General features: G+C 43.5%; 1 protein-coding gene across 2 annotated transcripts in view; it reads right to left on the bottom strand.

Moving 5' to 3' along the window:
• SEL1L3 (SEL1L family member 3) overlaps nt 1-19,550 on the bottom strand; it is a 107,979-nt gene that overhangs the window by 78,275 nt on the left and 10,154 nt on the right. For both annotated transcript variants that reach the window (XM_055588185.1, XM_055588184.1), the window contains exon 2: nt 12,126-12,696. In XM_055588185.1, the coding sequence (XP_055444160.1) occupies nt 12,126-12,696 (571 nt within the window). The remainder of the gene's footprint in view (nt 1-12,125; nt 12,697-19,550) is intronic.

Consider the following 19,550-nt stretch of genomic DNA (forward strand, 5'->3'; position numbering starts at 1 on the left):
TTGAATTTGTGTAATAATACTAACAGTATGGTCCATACTAAATAAATAATAAATAAATATGTATATGTATTGTTCAGCGAGTCAAGTTGCACTTTAGATAAGAAAGGGAGTGGGTCCTGGAATTTCTTCAGCCCCCTAGGGCTTCTCCTGTGGCTCAGCTGGTAAAGATTTTGCCTGCAATGCGGAAGACCTGGGTTTGATCCCTGGGTTGGGAGGATCCCTTGGAGAAGGGAATGGCTGCCCACTCCAGTATTCTGGCCTGGAGAATTCCATGGACTGTATAGTCCATGGGGTCGCAAAGAGTCCAACATGACTGAGCAACTTTCACTTTTTCACTTGGGGTCTAAGAAGTCTTCTGACTCACAAGGTGAAACAGAGAGCATTGTAAAAGTTAAAGAAAAACCAGAGCTGCATTTCTGAATGCAAACCGATAATGATATCAGTTTGCAGCCTGGGGTTGTAAGTGAGAACTGCGAAAACTGCAATTTGAACTCTTACTTGCAGAGTGAACACACGGCCCAGGATCCTTTTCCCAACTAGGACTCCAGATTGTTGTCATTTAGGACTTCCCAGCACTGTTCAAGTCTGGATGTAGGTTTCAGCCCAATTTGGTGATGTATATGCTACTACTTCGGAGAAGGCAATGGCACCCCACTCCAGTACTCTTGCTTGGAAAATCCCATGGACGGAGCAGCCTGTTAGGCTGCAATCCATGGGGTCGCTAAGAGTCGGACACGACTGAGCAACTTCACTTTCACTTTTCACTTTCATGCATTGGAGAAGGAAATGGCAGCCCACTCCAGTGTTCTTGCCTGGAGAATCCCAGGGACGGGGGAACCTGGTGGGCTGCCGTCTATGGGGTCGCGCAGAGTCGGACAGGACTGAAGTGACTTAGCATAGCATATGCTACTACTTCTCTCTAATGCTTCTATTTCTTCTTTTTTAATGACTGCATATTGAAATTGTTAAATAATCTTCTATTAAATATTGGAATTGTTGTGTAATGAGTGGAATTGTGTATAATGAGTGGTTTCTTTTGTTAAGGCAAAACACCATACCCTTCAAAACCAGAGTCTTTGGTAACAACCTAGAGGGGTGGGATGGAGAGAGAGGTGGGAAGGATGTTCAAGTGGGAGGGGACATGAGTAAACCTATGGCTGAGTCATATTGATGTTTGGTAGAAAACAACACAATACTGTAAAGCAATTAACCTTCATTAAAAATAATTAATTTTTTTTTAAGAATTTAAAAAACACAAAAAACTAGAGAATCTTCCACTTTATTTTGCACATGTGGGAGAGTTCTGTGGCTCTAGAAAAGAGGAGTACCTATAACAAATCTTACAGAGAAAACTGAGTTATTTCATCTGTATTTGAGGTCTAAAAAGTTAATATGGACTTTTTATTTCCCATACTCCACCCCATTTCAAAGAAAAATTAATTCACTGAGTTCAACCTAGAAACAAAGATCATCTTTTCTCTTTCTTAAAATGCTCCTTGGTCTAAAGGTCTATATTTAAATGGTGGAAATAATCTGCTTTCCTGGTCTTCTTAGAGAGGGAAGAGTTGACTTTTGGGCAAGTTACCAAATGACAATATTGGCAAAAATTATAGGAGCCTGAGCCTGGGATAGAGGACACCCCAGCTCTCATTCCTCATTGGGGAAAAATGCTTCACTATATAAAGAGATACCTCTAGTTCATTATAACTTGGAAATCATAAGAGCGATGTTTTCATAGTCTCAGAGATACATTTAGAAACCCCAAAGGGTGGAGTTATTAATTCCAACAGAAATACTTCAAACTTTTTTCTTTGCGATTTGAGCTCGATGTGGGCACATTGGACTTGCTGGTCAGTTATGGGAGCCAGGAAAGAGGATTAGGAATGGAAATACTGCAAGGGTGTCTTCAGAATCCAAGGAAAAAAACTGACCGAGAGGTTGATGTCAGCCCAAGCTTGGCTAGCTTCCACCATGGTGAGCAAAACATAGGAGACCAGATGGCCACGTCAGCCCCCTGGGAAGCCTTCTGCTGGTGATTGCTGTTGAGTTATCTAGTATATAGTAGAAAAATTCATCAGAATGAGCAGGATTTGATTCTGCCCCACCTGACTACAGTAAAAGGAGGTTTCATAAAGGAGGTTTCCAAAGTGAAAGGAGTCAAAAGTGAATGTTGATGAGCCTTTCCTTTATCCTGGGATCAAAGTAAAGCTAGTTGAATAAGAGAACTTGCAGCAAAAGACTGTGGAGGTAAAATCTAAGACCCAAAGATCTAAAATAATTTTACAATAACACATATCTTTTGTGTCCAACAAAACCAAAGTGATGATGGTTTTCTTGTAAAATCTGTAGCTTTAATAATAGTTCTATGATTTGGAGTTCTATTACAGTTTCCCTCAGTACAATATTGTCTTCCCATTTCATTAGAAATAATGAATAAAAAGGAAAAATTTTGGAATATGGAAAGACTTGAGAATTCATCTGCATAAAATGCATCAACATAAAATATTAGCCCAGGATAAATAACATCCTCCAGGAACTGATTGGCTGCTTGGACTGCTATAATTGATTTGTGATGACTATCATAGGCATTAAATGGTAAACAGCAGTAACAATGCCATTGCCCATTGAAGGATTTACAGGTAGGTAAACTCCAGTTCAAAACATGGGCTCAAAGAGGTTAAATGAATTGCTAACATAGAATGTAAGCTCCAAGGCAGCAAGGACTTTACTTCATTCTTTAATCCATCCTCAGAGCCAGAACAATGGCCAAAACATGATACAGGCTCAAAAAACATTTAGGGAGTGAATGGATGAATGAACAAATGAACACAGCTGTGGACAAATCAGGATCTGGATCTGCGTCTCTTTCACCCAACATGTTCCATAATTCTACAATGTTCCCCATGCCCCCCAAGCCAAAAATTAAATGTCTCTTTTTTCAGATCCTTCCCCCAAATCCATTTCTTTGGCTAATCTTGAATGAGGAAGTTATATGGGGAAGAGGCATCATTGCGACATAAACACAAAATGCCATAGAATCAGTTCAGGTTTGGAACCCACTCCCTTGGCCACTTTTATTGCTTTGTTTCCTCAAATTTTAGAGCAAGAAGAAGCATTAGATTTAACATGGTGCAAACTCCTTCATTTGGAGACAAGAGAAGTGTTCGTGTCTTGTTAAAGGTCGTATAACTAATAAGAGACCCAGATATGACTCAAACCTGGTCTCCCACTGCAAACCAATGTGCTTGTTATTAAACCACATCACATCTCACAAGTCCTTCCAGAGAGAACTAGGGCTGATGTTCAGCTGGCATGCCCATGTGCGGCTCTACTGGTTGTTAAAATACTGAAATATGTCCATATTGTTTAGATGATGTGCCCCAACACACACACAATACCCACTCTGGCTTCTCCTTCAGAGTAGAATCTGGCTCAGTAACGATATTCAGCACATCCTGTTTCAGCACCAGGGCCAGTGCCTGGAGGAGCCTGCCTGGGCCCCCCCCACCTCATACTATTTGTTAAATGTTTTGAATATCACCCTGAGTGATATTTAAAAATATATATATCACCCTGAGTGACATTAAAAAAAAAAAAAAAAGATGAGCACAATAAAGGACAGAAATGGTATGGACCTAACAGAAGCAGAAGATATTAAGAAGAGGTGGCAAGAATACACAGAAGAACTATACAAAAAAGATATCTTCATGATCCAGATAACCACAATGGTGTGGTCACTCACCTAGAGCCAGACATCCTGGAATGTGAAGTCAAGTGGGCCTTAGGAAGCATCACTATGAACCAAGCTAGTGGAGGTGATGGAATCCCAGTGGAGCTATTTCAAATCCTAAAAGATGGTGTTGTGAAAGTGCTGCACTCAATACGCCATCACATTTGGAAAACTCAGCAGTGGCTACAGGACTGGAAAAGGTCAGTTTTCATTCCAATCCCAAAGAAAGGCAATGCCAAAGAATGTTCAAAGTACTGTACAATTGCACTCATCTCACACACTGGCAGAGTAATGCTCAAAATTCTCCAAGCCAGGCTTCAACAGTATGTGAACCATGAACTTCCAGATGTTCAGGCTGGATTTAGAAAAGCCAGAGGAAGCAGAGATCAAATTGCCAACATCCACTGGATCATCGAAAAAGCAAGAGAATTCCAGAAAAACATCTACTGCTTTGTGGATTATGCCAAAGCCTTTGCCTGTGTAGATCACAACAAACTGGAAAACTCTTCAAGAGATGGGAATACCAGATCACCTTACCTGCCTCTTGAGATATCTGTATGCAGGTCAAGAAGCAACAGTGAGAGACTTAATTTTCTTGCCTTCAGTCTTTCCCAGCATCAGGGTCTTTTCCAATGAGTCAGTTCTTTGCATCAGGTGGCCAAAATATTGGAGCTTCATCTTCAGCATCTGTCCTTCCAATGACTATTCAGGACTGATTTCCTTTAGGATGGACTAGTTTGATCTCCTTGCTGTCCAAGGGACTTTCAAGAATCTTCTCCAACACCAGTTCAAAAGCTTCAATTCTTCAGCACTCAGCTTTCTTTACAGTCCAACTCTCACATCCATACATGACTACTGGATAAACCATAGCTTTGATTAGATGGACCTTTGTTGGCAAAGTAATATCTCTGCTTCTTCAAATGCTGTCTAGGTTGGTCATAGCTTTCCTTCCAAGAAGCAAGTGTCTTTTAATTTCATGGTTGCAGTCACCATCTGCAGTGATTTTGGAGCCCAAGAAAATAAAGTCTCTCACTGAGAGAGTCAGACACCACTGAGTGACTTTCACTTTCACTTTTCTTTAGAGATAGTCTTGAGGCAAAGAATTCATTGTTTTGTTGTTTAGTCACTCAGTCGTGTCTGACTCTTTGCGACCCCATGGACTATAGCCCACCAGGTCCATCTATCCTGGGGATTTTCCAGGCAATAATACTGGAGTGGGTTGCCATTTCCTTCTCCAGGGGATGTTCCTGAGGCTAAAAGTCTGTAAGGGGAACTTGAAGGAAAATAAGCTACGATTTTCCGACACAGAGAAGTAAAGTTAGAATGATGATAACTCAATCTTTCCAAAGGCAGGACACTAAACAGGCAGTGGTGATTGGGAGTTTTATTGTCCTTAAAGCCAAAGCCTGGGAACAAAAAATTCTACTTTCTAGCAAGTATGATTTAGGTTGGAATTTCTCACTGCAAAGGGCAATAGGCAAAGAGGTGAGTGACTAAGAAAGCCTGTAAGATGTTCAACACTAGGAGTCTTAAGAATAAATAAATTCCACTCCCAGGAATTTATCCTCCAAACATATTTATTTGTGTGCACAAAGATACACATGCAAAGGTGCTTACAGAAACCTTGTTTCTAACAGTAAAAGACAAAAGATGACCTGCATGACCATCAACAGAGGACAGGGCAAATAAATTATGGACTGTCAGGCAATGCAATGCTAGGGAGCTATTGCAAAGAATGTGGACATGTTTCCTGTACTGACATAGAAAAAATTTCTGCCATATTGTTAATGAGGGCAAAGCAGAATCTTTAGTATCTTCCCAGGTGTGTAAGAAGAGAAGGATCTATCAGCCTAATGATTATATGGGCAGAGAACATCCCTGGAAGGAAACACAGAATCTAGTGTTATTGAGCTTGGCTCTAAGAAATAGGACCAAAAGACTGGGGCAGGTAGGAATTTACTCTTCCCCCAAAACTTTTAACACTCTCTGAATTTTTTAACCAGGTACATGTATTACTTTGTTGGCTACAAGAGAAAAGAACATCTCTGGGCATTTCCATGCAGGCAGGGAGAAGGAGACTGCCACATGCAAAGGCCTGCCCCGCCCTGGGCGCCCCGGCGGTTCAATCCACTTCAAAGAGGCAAAGTCCAGTGGCTGAGGAAAACAGGGTGATTCATGTCAGTCAAAATTCAGCTTAGACAAAAGTGTATTCCTTCTAATTTAGAACCTGGGTTGGAATTGTTTTAGCATATGTCAGAGAAGCAGCTTAGCAAAGTTGAAAGAAGCAAGAACTTGGACTCCATTAAACAAGTTCCCAGAGCCTCAATTTTCTCCTCTGTAAAAAGAGAATGAAAATACTGTCCTCCCCCGGGGCTCTTATGAGGGTTAAATGAGACACTGCGCATGGAAAAAGTGACTTGAAAATCACAAAGACCAATGCAGACACTAGGCATTCATTAATGGTATTACTGAAAAATCCAAGTCTACAGTGATTACCTGGGGGAAAGAAAGCAGTCTCTTTTGTCTCTAAGAGTGTCACGTTTGTAGTTCTTATAATTACAAAAAGCATCATCATATCATTAACTTGAATTGTTCCACTGAATAAACTGATATTTTCACAGAGACACGTAAAGTCTGTCTCCAAAATTTGAGTTAGTCTTCTATGATTTTGTCGTAAACGAGTTTTGTTATAAGGAAATCTTACTTACAATCCATTGGGTCTGAAAATGAGAATGAATTTTTAGTGAAAGGACAGGAGAGTGGAGAAGAAGGAGACTGCCAGTTTCTGACCTAAGAGGGAAAATCAGAAAAATCTTCATCTAGGTGGAAGTACCAGTGCAGGAGACATAAGAGATCCCTGGAGGAGGGCACGACGGTCCACTCCAGTATTCTTGCCTGGAGATCCCATGGACAGAGGAATCTGGTCGGCTACAGTCCACGGGGTCAGAGTTGGACTGAGCACACAGCAGGTGGAAGTAGAACAAAAGCTTGCTACATCTGAGCATGGCATCTAAGGAACTCCAAAGTGTCACCCCAACTTGCCTTTCCAGTCTTCTTTCCGGAACTGCCCATCTCACACTTGAGACTTTACCTGAACAAAAGCTCAAGTGTGGCTACTCCACACTTCCACCTGTGGCAGACACTGGTAATCAATCCACACGGCGTCTCTCTCACTAAGCACAGACTCGGCCTCAGAATCCTCCTCAGCACTGTGCTCTAGGTAGCCACCCCCATTGCTCTGAGCTGGCAAGCAAGATGAAACCCATTGGCCATCCCTCATTCCAAGGGTTGCAGGCTCGTCCCCATTCCCGCGTCAGACTGCATTCCCTTGTCAGACTGCATTCCCTTCTCTTTTTCCCTTCCGCCTGGATGTGCGTGCATGCATGCTACGTTCTTTCATTCATGTCCCGCTCTTTGTGACCCCATGGACTGTAGCCCGCCAGACTCCTCTGTCCATGGGATTCTCCAGGCAAGACTACTGGAGTGGGTTGCCATGCCCTCCTCCAGGGGATCTTCTCGACTCAGGGATCAAACCTGTGTCTCTCATGTCTCCTGTGCTGGCAGGTGGGTTCTTTCCTTTATTCTTTTTCTGACTATGGAAACTCTACTCTTTCTTAAAATGTCTGTTCAAATGTCACTTCCTCTGTGAAGAACCCTTGCAAAGTACTTAAGACGCAGATTGCTCAGTAACTTTTTTCTACGAATAAGTGACTTAAATAAATAAATAGCTTCACGACATCCCCTGGCAATATAGCTTAGTGGTTAAGTGTGGTGTTTGGGAACCAAACTACTTGAGTTCAAGTCCTAGTTCCATCATTAGCTGCGTGACTTTAGACTAATTACTCTAGTTCTCTGAGTCAGTTTCCTCCTCTATAAATAATGACAGTCGTGCACTGGTATTAAATTAGATACTTGCACAAGCACTTAGCACATTTCCTGGCACACAGTGAGTGCTCAGTAAGGGAAAGTGACTGTTACTATTGGGAGCTGTGTTTACTTCTGGATAACCACGTTAAAGAGAAGGACCATGTCTGCGTCTTTGAATCTCCAGACTTAGTAAAGAAATTGGTGCAGGATGGGTGTTCAATCAATCTTTATGGAATTGAACATGATACACATCATAAGGGGTGGTGAGTACCAAGAGAGAACTAGAGGAAGCTGGAGGGCAGAAAGTTAGTTTCTGATTTGAGAATCAAAAATGGAAAGAAAAGAAGAAACCTTTGTGGGGAAGGAGTAGAAAATTTGAGCAGACTACTGAAATATGACTACGATTTTGCTAGGAAAACATGAAAGATGGCCATGGGGCTGGGAGAGTGTTGAGGGTAGGGGCAGGGTGGCAGCTTCCAGTAAAAAGAGATGCATTAGCCAAGGCATACAGATGAGTGATCACAGACTCGAGCTAGAGGGCAGGTGCAGGGTGACGGTGTGCTCATGTGTAGTTGCAAAGGAGAATCACTGCAGCCGTAACCAGTGCAGCAAAACGGTCTCCACCCGGGACGCCTCAGTGTGTACAGGCCCTACGGAAGGCACACGGCTGACCCCACCCTACACGCTCCCTACCATAGCCATGTAAGAAAGCTGTCACAGTGTGATGGTCACGTGTAAGCTAAGAGAGAAAGGGTCCTTGCCTCTTGGCTAAGAGCCCTCATCCCTCAATCAACAAGCAGTTGTCATGTGCCTGCTGTGTACAGGGTGCCACACTGGGCACCAGAACCAGACAAACCAGGCCTTGTGGAGCCTGTGTGCTAGTACAGAGACACTCCACAGGCAAATAAACCATTCAGTATATTCAATTACAAGGCCTGGGGTGCTAAGGTTATGAAGGAAATAAAAGGTGGATACTGGTGTGGCGGGAGCAATTGGGTAGGGCTGCCATCTTAGATAAGATGGTCTAGGATGCTGTCCCCAGTAAGATGACATTCGTGCAGAGGTTGCAAGGAGGTAAGAGAGCAAGTCACACAGTGATCTAGGGGAGGAGCATGTTAGGGGGAGGGGACAGTGATGCAAATGTCTCAAAGTGGGAATGAACTTGGTACATCAAGGGAGAAGCAAGCAGACCTGCATGGCTGGAACAGGTGGGCAAGGGGGAGTATGGCAGGAGATGAGGCCAGTAAGGGGACAGGGACAGATTCCACAGGCCATGCTCAGGAACGTGGGTGATCCTTCCCTACTCCATCAGGGAGGAGCTGGCTGCAGGGGCCGCTGCATAGGGGGACAAGGGCCAGTGGGGAGGCCATTTGCAGACTGTGGCCAGAATCCAGACAGGGACAATGGTGGCTTAGACCAGGATGACAGCAGACACGTGGTGAACAGCGACTGAATATGAGGTCGGGGCTGAAGATGGAGGCTGCAGGGCCAGCTGACCTCTCACAACAGAACACGCAGTCCAGGTGTGCCCCTGGAGCCACCAGCCTGAGCGGTTGATTTCTTTCTCTGGGTGAGCTCATGCGTGAGTCAGGCACACGTGTGACAGGGCAGTGGATAATGCCCGGTGTCCTCCCCCGGAGGGAACAGACAATCAGCGGGCCCCAGGCAGGGTGGATCTCTTGGCCAAAGGCAGGAACAGGTGCACTGGCAGGGCACGTGGCTGAGCCTTGGCACAAACGTGTCCTGAAAGGCTGCCAGCTTCTGATCCGGGGTAGATTGACCCAGCAGGGCGGGACGGAAGCCGACTGCACCTCCACCCAAAACCAGCCCACCGGCCGGCCTAGCACAATCCCAGCACGGGAGATGAGCCACAAAGAGTGTCAGGGCACACAGCTCTGGCCCTGGAAGCCTAACTGAAGGCTTTAGGTGGGGGCGCTCCAACCACACAGACGGAACACGTATGCACCGAGACTGGGCTCTCTCTTCATAAAGAGAAAAGAAAATGCGAGCAAGTCACAGTGGGTACTTAGTTCAGACACAGAGCTCTTGCAGGACAGCAGGCACTTGACACAGAAAACGTCCCCCCCCACTCCACACCAGGGCTGGCGGCAGACTGCGATGGGGCCAGGCATGAAAGCGCCCCCGCGGCACACTAATGCCACCTTGTTGTTCGGACTTGACTCTTGTTCTTCAAGAGCAGAATAAAGAAGCCCCCGCTGGGAACCAGCCAGAGGCCTGGCCCCCTTCCATTGCACCGCCGATATCAAGAACAAAGGTCGTGGACACTGTCCACAGGGCTTGCGGCAGACTCTCTTTTGATTTCCTTTTTAAGACAGGGAGGGGAAGTGCTCCCCTTTCCTGGTGAACAAACCTCAGCCCGGCAAATAGTTGGTTTTGCGGGTGGATGGAGCCCCCCCTCCCATTGTCAGTGACTCTGACTCTTAGAAAAGGTTTTCTTCTGCATTATGCCTTTATTAGACTGGTTCTCGACCCAAAAGTAATGGTCTGAAGGAGGTGCGGAGAAACAAAACCCACTGCACTGTTCCTGAACCCAGTGACTACTGAGAAGGAACAACAAAAGAAAGAAAAACTGTTTCGCATTTTAAGGGTATGTTCAGGCACCCTAAGAACTCAGCCAGTTCATAAATGACTTCATTTGAAAACTTCCAGCTTGCGATTCAGTCATTCTTCAATGAGAAATATGTGATTTGCCAAACATGAAATGGAATCATTAAGCCCTGACAAAATCAATCGGAGGCAAAGCAAAACTGTGGTTGCTTGTGCCCCGTGTTGCCTTCTCCTTAACAAATTAGGAATCCCCGCGGAAGGCATTCCAGACAGATGCTAGCATGGGGCCCTGCCTGGAAGAGGGATGCACGCTGATCATCAAAACGCATGCAGCTTGACTATTTCGGAGGCTTAACTGCCCATCCCACCCTACCCCCAAAGTGCACAGTCACACACACACACACAGAAAGAGAGAAAAGGGATTCTTCTTCTAGATTTTTCTACATTTAAAGCACTGCTCAGACATAAGCCAGACACAGAAGAGGACTATAAAATAAAATGTGGGATGAAATTGTCTAGAACTATGCACACACAAAAGTGCTTGTAAAAACAGGTGTACTCTGAAGAAGGTCTGCAGTCTAGTTAGGAGTATTAGATCAGTGTCAATTTCCGGGTTTTGATATTGTACTCTAGTTATGGAAGATGTCAGTTAGGGGAAGTGGGGGGAAATAAACAAGGACTTGATCCCATTTTTGCAACTTCCTGCAAATCTCTATTTATTTCAAAATAAACAATGCCAAATGTGTTGGTTCTACAGCAAGTGGCCTCCGACCAACTATATATCACGTGGTTATTCTGGTCCATTCTATTTTCATTATATGCCGGGTTGTTTGGGAGTGACCCCAGGAAATATTCACTGCCATTGGATTTCCCCTATCCTCCAAGTCTGCCTGGGGGTCCAGCCACTTCAACTCGAAGTCCCACCAGCTCTATCCTTGCTCCAGGGATTCTCAAGCTTTAAGGTGCATCAGAGTCATGGAAATGTATTTAAAATGTGAATTCCAGGGCTGGACACCCCACAGATCCTGTCTAAGCAGGAAATGGGAATCTGCTTTTGCAACAAGAGCCCTGGGTGATTCTGATACAGGTGATCCTAGGGTCCCGCTTTAGCAAACATGACCAGGCTCGGGGTGAATGCCTGGGAGCATGCCTGGATAGGCTCTCCATTGCAGGATGGGGAGAGAGCTGGCAGGCACTCCACATCCACATAGCAAGGTGCCCCCTGCAACAATGGAGAGAACTATAGCCCTCTTCTTCCAAATGCACGTAGCCAGTGATCTCCAACCCCAGTGCTTAAAGAAGGCTGAAAAAAAGCATAGGAGCCTCCTCTATTGATCCCTCAGTGGCTGTGACCCTGTGACATTTGGGTTAAAATATAGAGTTTGCATTCTATCATCATTATGCCTACTACTTTTTACTGAGTGTTGATTATGTGTTAAGCACATCTCATTTAATTCTCACCACACTGCTCTGAGGGAATTGTTATTTATTATCCCATTTTACGGATAAGAAAACTAGGTTCTGAAAGCTCCAAAGTTACACTGGCAGAAAGTGGCAGAGCCAGGAGTTGAACTCAGGTACTTGGCTGACAAGCTAATGCTGCACCAAAACCAACACGTGAGGGCTTTTTGAGGGACATGAGGAGGAAGATTTTCCAGATCCTTATTTCAGTGGCACTAATGTTCCTCTTCAATGTAAAGCAGATTCAAGCCTCTCAAAGCACCCTTTCATGACTCTCTGTCCCTCTCTCACCTCCATCTTCAGTCCTGTTCTCTCCTATTCTTTCTCTTCTCACACCTTTTCATTTTCTCCTTTTTCTCCCCAAAGTCCAAAATTACAGACTCAGTTTGCCTTGTGTCCCCCATTTCTAAGATAAGAATTTTCTCATACACTCCTCCTCCTCCCATCCAGGCTGTCTGAAGAAATGAGCATTAGGTTCCTAGCAAGGCAAATGACCTACCATTCTCGAGAGGACACTGGGGAATCTTGTTTGCTCGAAGGTTCCAAATATAATCCATGTTCCACTCAAGGCACACTTGATGATCTTTGAAAGGGCGTTCAAAAGGCGGGACAGTCTTCAACAGCGTGTAATTCTTTGCTACAGCGTGTAGCAAATTTTCCTCCCATTTAACATTCAAGTCCCCACTGCTATATTGGTGAGTAATCCAGGCGCGTAGTATCACCACAGATACTGAAATGGAGTGTCTGATGAAATAATCATCTCTGTAAACCATGATGCTCGGGAATTTCACATGTACGATTTGTGTTCTGCTGGTGTGAAGATGTTTCTCATTCTTCCACCTTTTTTTGTACACGGGAATGCTACTTCTGAACTCAGATGAAACAACTGCTTCCAAATTGACAACACAAGGCTGAGAGCATAAATACTCTACAGAGACTTCAGACACATTGCGAACATTCCCTTCGAAGATGGTGAAATAAATAAAGTCTTTGTAAGCCACACTTTGCTCCACTCTGGGTATCACCGATGTTGTCAGGGAAGTCTGCCTGCCCAAAGATGGTACAAAGTTCTGAGAAGAAAAAAAAAAGAAGTTTAAAAATGATCATATTCTTGTTAATTTTCATTTTAATTGCTTTACAGGTCTTCTCAGGTGGCGCTACTGGTAAAGAACCTGCAAGTCAATGAAAGAGACATAAGAGACACAGGTCCCATCCCTGGGTCAGGAAGATCCCCTGGAGGAGGGCATGGCAACCCACTCCAATAGTCTTGCCTGGAGAATCCCATGGACAGAGGAGACTAGCACGCTATAGTCTATAAGGTTGCGAAGAGTTGGACTTGACTGAATTGACTTAGCATTCATGCACACCTGCTTTACAATGCTGTGTTCATTTCTACTGTACAGCAAAGTGAATTAGCTATACATATACATATATGCCCTCTTTTTTGCATTCACTTCCCATTTAAGTCACCACAGAGGGCTGAGTAGAGTTCCCTGTTCTAGACACTATGTTCTCATTAGTTATCTACTTTATGCATAGTATCAGTAGTGTACATATGTCAGTCCCAACCTCCCAATTCATCCCACCACCCATATTAACAGACATATGAATCATTATATTCCTGGAAGAAAAAAAAATATCCATTTACATCATGCAATGAAAGTGGAAGATAAAGGATGTCGAAAGCACTACCAAACAATTGGAGAAAAACCAACATACACACAGGTGAAGATTAGCCCATATTAAACTCTCTCCCCAGACTGAGTAGCATCTGCTGATCAAAATGGGACTTTCAAAGCTACATGGCAATCATTCCAGAGTTGGTTTCCAAATGGAGGAGCTAGTTCAGGGCAAATCCTGAACAGTAGCAGTGAACATGGCTTAGAGTGGAAAAGAGGCAGTCCAGCTGCTGACATTTTCAAACTATTGTCCTGACTTCAAATGGTAGTCAAAAGCAGCCAAATGAGACAGTGGGAGAAGAGTTCAAAGTGGCGCCCGAGAGAACACATATCAGGGATGCCAGCCTGGCCCCTTTTTCTCTATAAGTTCTGAGCCAGGACAAGCCTACATTACGAATAAGCCAGCAGGAAGTTTCTATTGCTCCAAATCACACATAGGCAGGCTCGGACCACAGACTGTGTTGTCTGATTTTTTTTCACCATGGATGGCGCTGTATGTGCCAAGAAAGATTTTTAGCTGTGGGTTTATCTACATGTTTCAATGATGAGGCCCTCTCAGTGTAGATGTTCCTTCCAGAAAAAAATCTGGAAAGTTTTGTCATGAAATCAAGGCAATGGTTTTTGACTAGGAGGCATGGATGGCTGGCTGATAAGAGCTCTTCTCTAAATGAGACTTTGTGATTTAGACATCCAAAACACAGTCAGCTCAGTTTAGTTCAGTCGCTCAGTCATGGCCAACTCTTTGCGATTCCATGAACTGCAGCACACCAGACTTCCCTGTCCATCACCAACTCCTGCAGCTTACTCAAACTCATGTCCATCGAGTCTGTGATGCCATCCAATATCTCATCCCCTGCATTCTGCTTCTCCTTCTGCCTTCAGTCTTTCCCAGTATCAGGGTCTTTTCCAATGAGTCAGTTCTTCGAATCAGGCGGCCAAAGTATTGGAGCTTCATCTTCAGCATCAGTCCAGGGAATATCCAGGACTGATTTCCTTTAGAATAGACTGGTTGGATCTCCTTGCAGTCCAAGGGACTCTCAAGAGTCTGCTCCAACACCAGTTCAAAAGCATCAATTCTTCAGCGCTCAGCTTTCTTTATAGTTCAACTCTCACATCCATACACGACTACTGGATAAACCACAGCTTTGACTAGATGGATCTTTGTTGGCAAAGTAATGTCTCTGTTTCTTAAAATGCTGTCTAGGTTGGTCATAGCTTTCCTTCCAAGAAGCAAGTGTCTTTTAATTTCATGGTTGCAGTCACCATCTGCAGTGATTTTGGAGCCCAAGAAAATAAAGTCTCTCACTGTTTCCATTGTTTCCTCATCTATTTGCCATGAAGTGATGGGACCACATGCCATGATCTTCATTTTCTGAATGTTGAGTTTTAAGCCAACTTTTTCACTCTCCTCTTTCACTTTTATCAAGAGGCTCTTTAGTTCTTCTTTGCTTTCTGCCATAAGGATGGTGTCATCTGTATATCTGAGGTTACTGATATTTCTTCTGGCAATCTTGATTCCAGCTGGTGCTTCATCCAGCCCGGCATTTCACATGATGTACTCTGCATAGAAGTTAAATACGCAGGGTGACAATATACAGCCTTGACGTACTCCTTTCCCTATTTGGAACCAGTCTGTTGTTCCATGTCTGGTTTAAACTGTTGCTTCTTGACCTGCATACAGATTTATCAGGAGGCAGGTAAGGTGGTCTGGTATTCCCATCTCTTGAAGAGTTTTCCACAGTTTGTTGTGATCCACACAGTCAAAGGCTTTGGCGTAATCAATAAAGCAGTAGATGTTTTTCTGGAATTCTCTTGCTTTTTCGATGATCCAGTGGATGTTGGCAATTTGATCTCTGCTTCCTCTGGCTTTTCTAAATCCAGCCTGAACGTCTGGAAGTTCATGGTTCACATACTGTTGAAGCCTGGCTTGGTAAATTTTGAGCGTTACTTTGCCAGCATGTGAGATAAGTGCAATTATGCAGTAGTTTGAACATTCTTTGGCATTGCCTTTCTTTGGGATTGGAATGAAAACTGACCTTTTCCAGTCTGGCTCTAGGCAAGTGATCACACCGTGATGGTTATCTGGATCATGAAGATATCTTTTTTGTATAGTTCTGTGTGTTCTTGCCACCTCTTAATATCTTCTGCTTCTGTTAGGTCTATACCATTTCTGCCCTTTATTATGACCATCTTTACATGTATGTTCTCTTGGTATCTCTAATTTTCTTGAAGAGATCTCTAGTCTTTCCCATTCTATTGTTTTCCTCTATTTCTTTGCATTGATCACTGAAGAAGGCTTTCTTATCTCTCCTTACTAGTCTTTGGAACTCTGCATTCAAATGGGTATAGCTTTCCTTTTCTCCTTTGCCTTTAGCTTCCCTTCTTTTCTCAGCTATTTGTAAGGCCTCCTCAGACAACCATTTTGCCTTTTTGCATTTCTTTTTCTTGGGAATGGTCTTGATCCCTGCCTCCTGTATAATGTCACAAACCTCCCTCCATAGTTCTTCAGGCACTCTATCAGATCTAATCCCTTGAATCTATTTGTCACTTCCACTGTATAATCATTCAGGATTTGATTTAGGTCATACCTGAATGGTCTAGTGGTTTTTCCTACTTTCTTCAATTTAAGTCTGAATTTTGCAATAAGGAGTTCATGATCTGAGCCACAGTCAGCTCCCAATCCAAAACACAATAGCAAAAAGGTTACCGTGGACCCCTTTACTCCCATTGGAATGGTTACTATTTAAAAAAAAGAAAGAAAACAAAGGACAAAATTTTGGAGAACATGTAGAGAAATCAGAACGCTTGTGCATTACTGGCGGGAATGTAAAATGGTACAGCCACTGTGGAAAACAGTACTGCAGTCCCTAAAAGAATTAAGCAGAGAATTACCATATAATTGAACAATGCCACTTCTGGGTCTATACCTGAGTTGAAAGCAGGGACTGGAAAAGATATGTTCATAGACTTACAACCAGCTTCATAGCAGCATCATTCATAACACCAAAAAGGTAGGTATTCTGAGCTTCCCTCGTGGCTCAGATGGTAAAGAATCTGCCTGCAATGCAGGAGACCCAGGTTTGGTCCCTGGGTTGGGAAGATCCCCTGAAGAAGGAAATGGCAACTCACTCCAGTATTCTTGCCAAGGAAATCCCATGGACAGAGGAGCCTGGTGGGCTATAGTCCATCGGATCACAAAGAGTTGAACTCGACTGAGCAACTAACATTTTCAAAAGGTATAAACAACCCAAATGTTCACTGATGGATTGACAGATAAACAAAATGTGGTACAGACATACAATGGAACATTATTCAGCCTTAAAAAGGAAGGGAATTATGACACACGCGACAATATAGATAAACCATAAGGACATTATGCTAAGTGAAATAAGCCAATCACCAAAGAATGAATACTGCTTGATTCCACTTACATGAGTTACCAAGAGAAGTGAGATTCACACAGATAGAAAATAGATTGTTGTTTACAAGGGTCAATGGGGAGGGGAAATGGGGAACTGTGCTTTAATGAGCACAGAGTTTCAGTTCTGCAAGCTGAGAAGAGTTCTGGAGACGGATGGTGGTGATGGCCACACAACAGTGTGAATATACTTACTGGCATTGAACTGTACATTTTTAAATGGCTAAAACAGTAAATGTTTTGTTATGAATATTCTCACCACAATTTTAAAGAAAAAGGTCACTGTAGTCTTCTCCAGAGAAGGAAGAAATAGGGAACCCTTTCTTCAGTTCTGTAGGAGGGGCAAAGGTGGATAGCACACAGAGCCTGGGATCAGGGAATCACATTTGCAAATAGCGGGGACATGGGACAGAACATGGGCAGCGCGCCAGTCAAACTGAAAGCAAAACCCTAAGGGAACATAGCATCAAATGAGAGTCATTTTGACTGGGGGCTCTGGGACAGATTTTGTGGCGGAAATGGCTTTCAACAGGGCTTTGAAGAGTTCTTTAGGTAGGGAGGCAAAGGGAGAACACTACAAGTGTTGTGAACAGCTTAAGTAGAGGCGTGAAGGCAGAGAAACATGGCTGTGCGAGGGTCCAGCAAGCAGCTGGATTTGGCCAGAGAACAGAACAGGGTAAAAACACAAAAGGACATGGGAATATGAGGGTGAAAAGAAAAGCAGAACCCCAGCTCTGGAGAACACCAAACTTTAGCCCAAGGAAGGTGGACTTGTATTCTACTGACAGTAAAGAATCGATAAAGGTTTGAGTATGTATATTTGTAGAAGCAAATCCTAGAAGAATTTGGGGGTCAGAGGGTAGGGGCATTTACGCTTTTGATAGTGCCTGATTTCCGTCCATGGAGATCATGCCCACAGCAATACATAAGGGCAGGCGTCCCCACTTCGACCAGTACAGTGTACTGTTGGGTTTTTTGATCTCTGTGAATCTGTGAATAAGTGAATATTCATACTCAAATGTGTGCAAATAAAGAAGGGGGTAATGTTTCTATTTTAGAGCACTGACAGTCGAGTAGAAACAAGGCTAGCAATCAAGAAAAATGAGCAAATGATATTATTCATTGATAAAAAAATTCTCACTTATAGCAAGAAAAAGGGAAATTAAAACTACACTGACAATGGAGAAACAGACATAGAGAACAGACTTATGGACACAGGGGCATGAGGAGAGGGTGAGATGTATGGAGAGAGTAACATGGAAACTTACATTACCATATGTAAAATAGATAGCCAATGAGAATTTGCTATATGACTCAGGGAACCCAAACAGGACTCTGTAACAACCTAGAGGGGTGGGTTGGGGAGGGACATGGGAGGGACGTTCAGGAGGGAAGGAACATACATATACCTATGCTTAATTCATGTTGATATTTGACAGAAATCAACAAAATTTTGTAAAGCAATTATCCCTCAATTAAAAAATAAATAATTTTTTAAAAATATTTTTTAAAAATTAAAAAAATACTACACTGAAATGCCATTTTGAACCTAGGTTCACAGAGATAAAAAAGCCCAATAGTACATTGCACTGGTCGAAGTGGGGACGCCTGCCCTTATGTATTGCTGTAGGCATGACCTCCATGGACGGAAATCAGGCACTATCAAAAGTGTAAATGTCCCTACCCTGTGACCCCTAAATTCTTCTAGGATTTGCTTCTACAAATATACATAGTCAAATTTGTGCAAATTGATCTATGTATGACTTTCCACTATAGCACTATTTGTAACTGCAAAAGATGGAAAACCTAAATGTCCACCAAGAGAAAGTTGGTTTCATAAATGATAGTACATCTGCTCCTGGAGTACTAAGTAAGTGAAGTCGCTCAGTTGTGTCCGACTCTTTGCGACCCCATGGACTGTAGCCTACCAGGCTCCTCCATCTGTAGCCTACCAGGCTCCTCCATCCATGGGATTTTCCAGGCAAGAGTACTGGAATGGGTTGCCATTTCCTTCTCCAGGGGATCTACACACCTATTCAAATCAGGAAGATTTCCTGCAGATAATGGGATGATCTCCAGTTGTTTGTTTGTTTGTTTTTAAGCAAATTCAGAAGTGCAACTTGACTTTTAAAAAAAGGAAAAAATATACACACTTTTGTTTCAGCACACATAGCACTGGTTGCTCACGTGGAGAAGGGCCAGGTGACCAGGAGAGAGGGGACAAGGGAGACCTGCACTGTCGGCCTTTACTTATCTTTCGAATTTTGTGCCACATGAATATTTCTCCCATAAAAGTCAGGGTTTAGGGGTGGGGGAAAAAACAACCATTCTAAAAGATGAAAATGGAAAATGCAGCTTCTTCAAAAGGCAGAGGAATGTTAGATGAGCTGGCCACATGGGAAACCTGTGGGAAGAAACACCTCAAGAGGTGGGTTCAGTCCACACTGCCCGCCCCTGCAAGATGAAGTTTAACTATTTTATGTTATCATGTAGACCTCCAAATTACAAGAGGGGGAATAAAAATTAAAATCATCGTATAAGTAGAGAATATTAGAGCAGATGAATCCTTGGTGATAAATCAGCTCACCCCATTTTTCAGACAAGGAAACGGCAAGCCGGAGGGGACGTTCTCCAAGACCCCACAACTGGAGGCTTAGCCGAGTCAGCCCAGACACTCAGCAGCTCTTTCTCTTCACACCCACCCTGAGGTTCTCCACGGCACAGCACACACCACGAGACCAGAGATTTGCCATTTCACTGCTCCCTGAGAACTCCAGGCTGAATTCTGCTTTTGTATGAAGGGAGATACAGCCAGCATTTAAACAAG

Source organism: Bubalus kerabau, chromosome 7 (genome assembly GCF_029407905.1).
Source record: "Bubalus kerabau isolate K-KA32 ecotype Philippines breed swamp buffalo chromosome 7, PCC_UOA_SB_1v2, whole genome shotgun sequence".
Classification (NCBI taxonomy): Eukaryota; Metazoa; Chordata; class Mammalia; order Artiodactyla; family Bovidae; genus Bubalus; species Bubalus kerabau.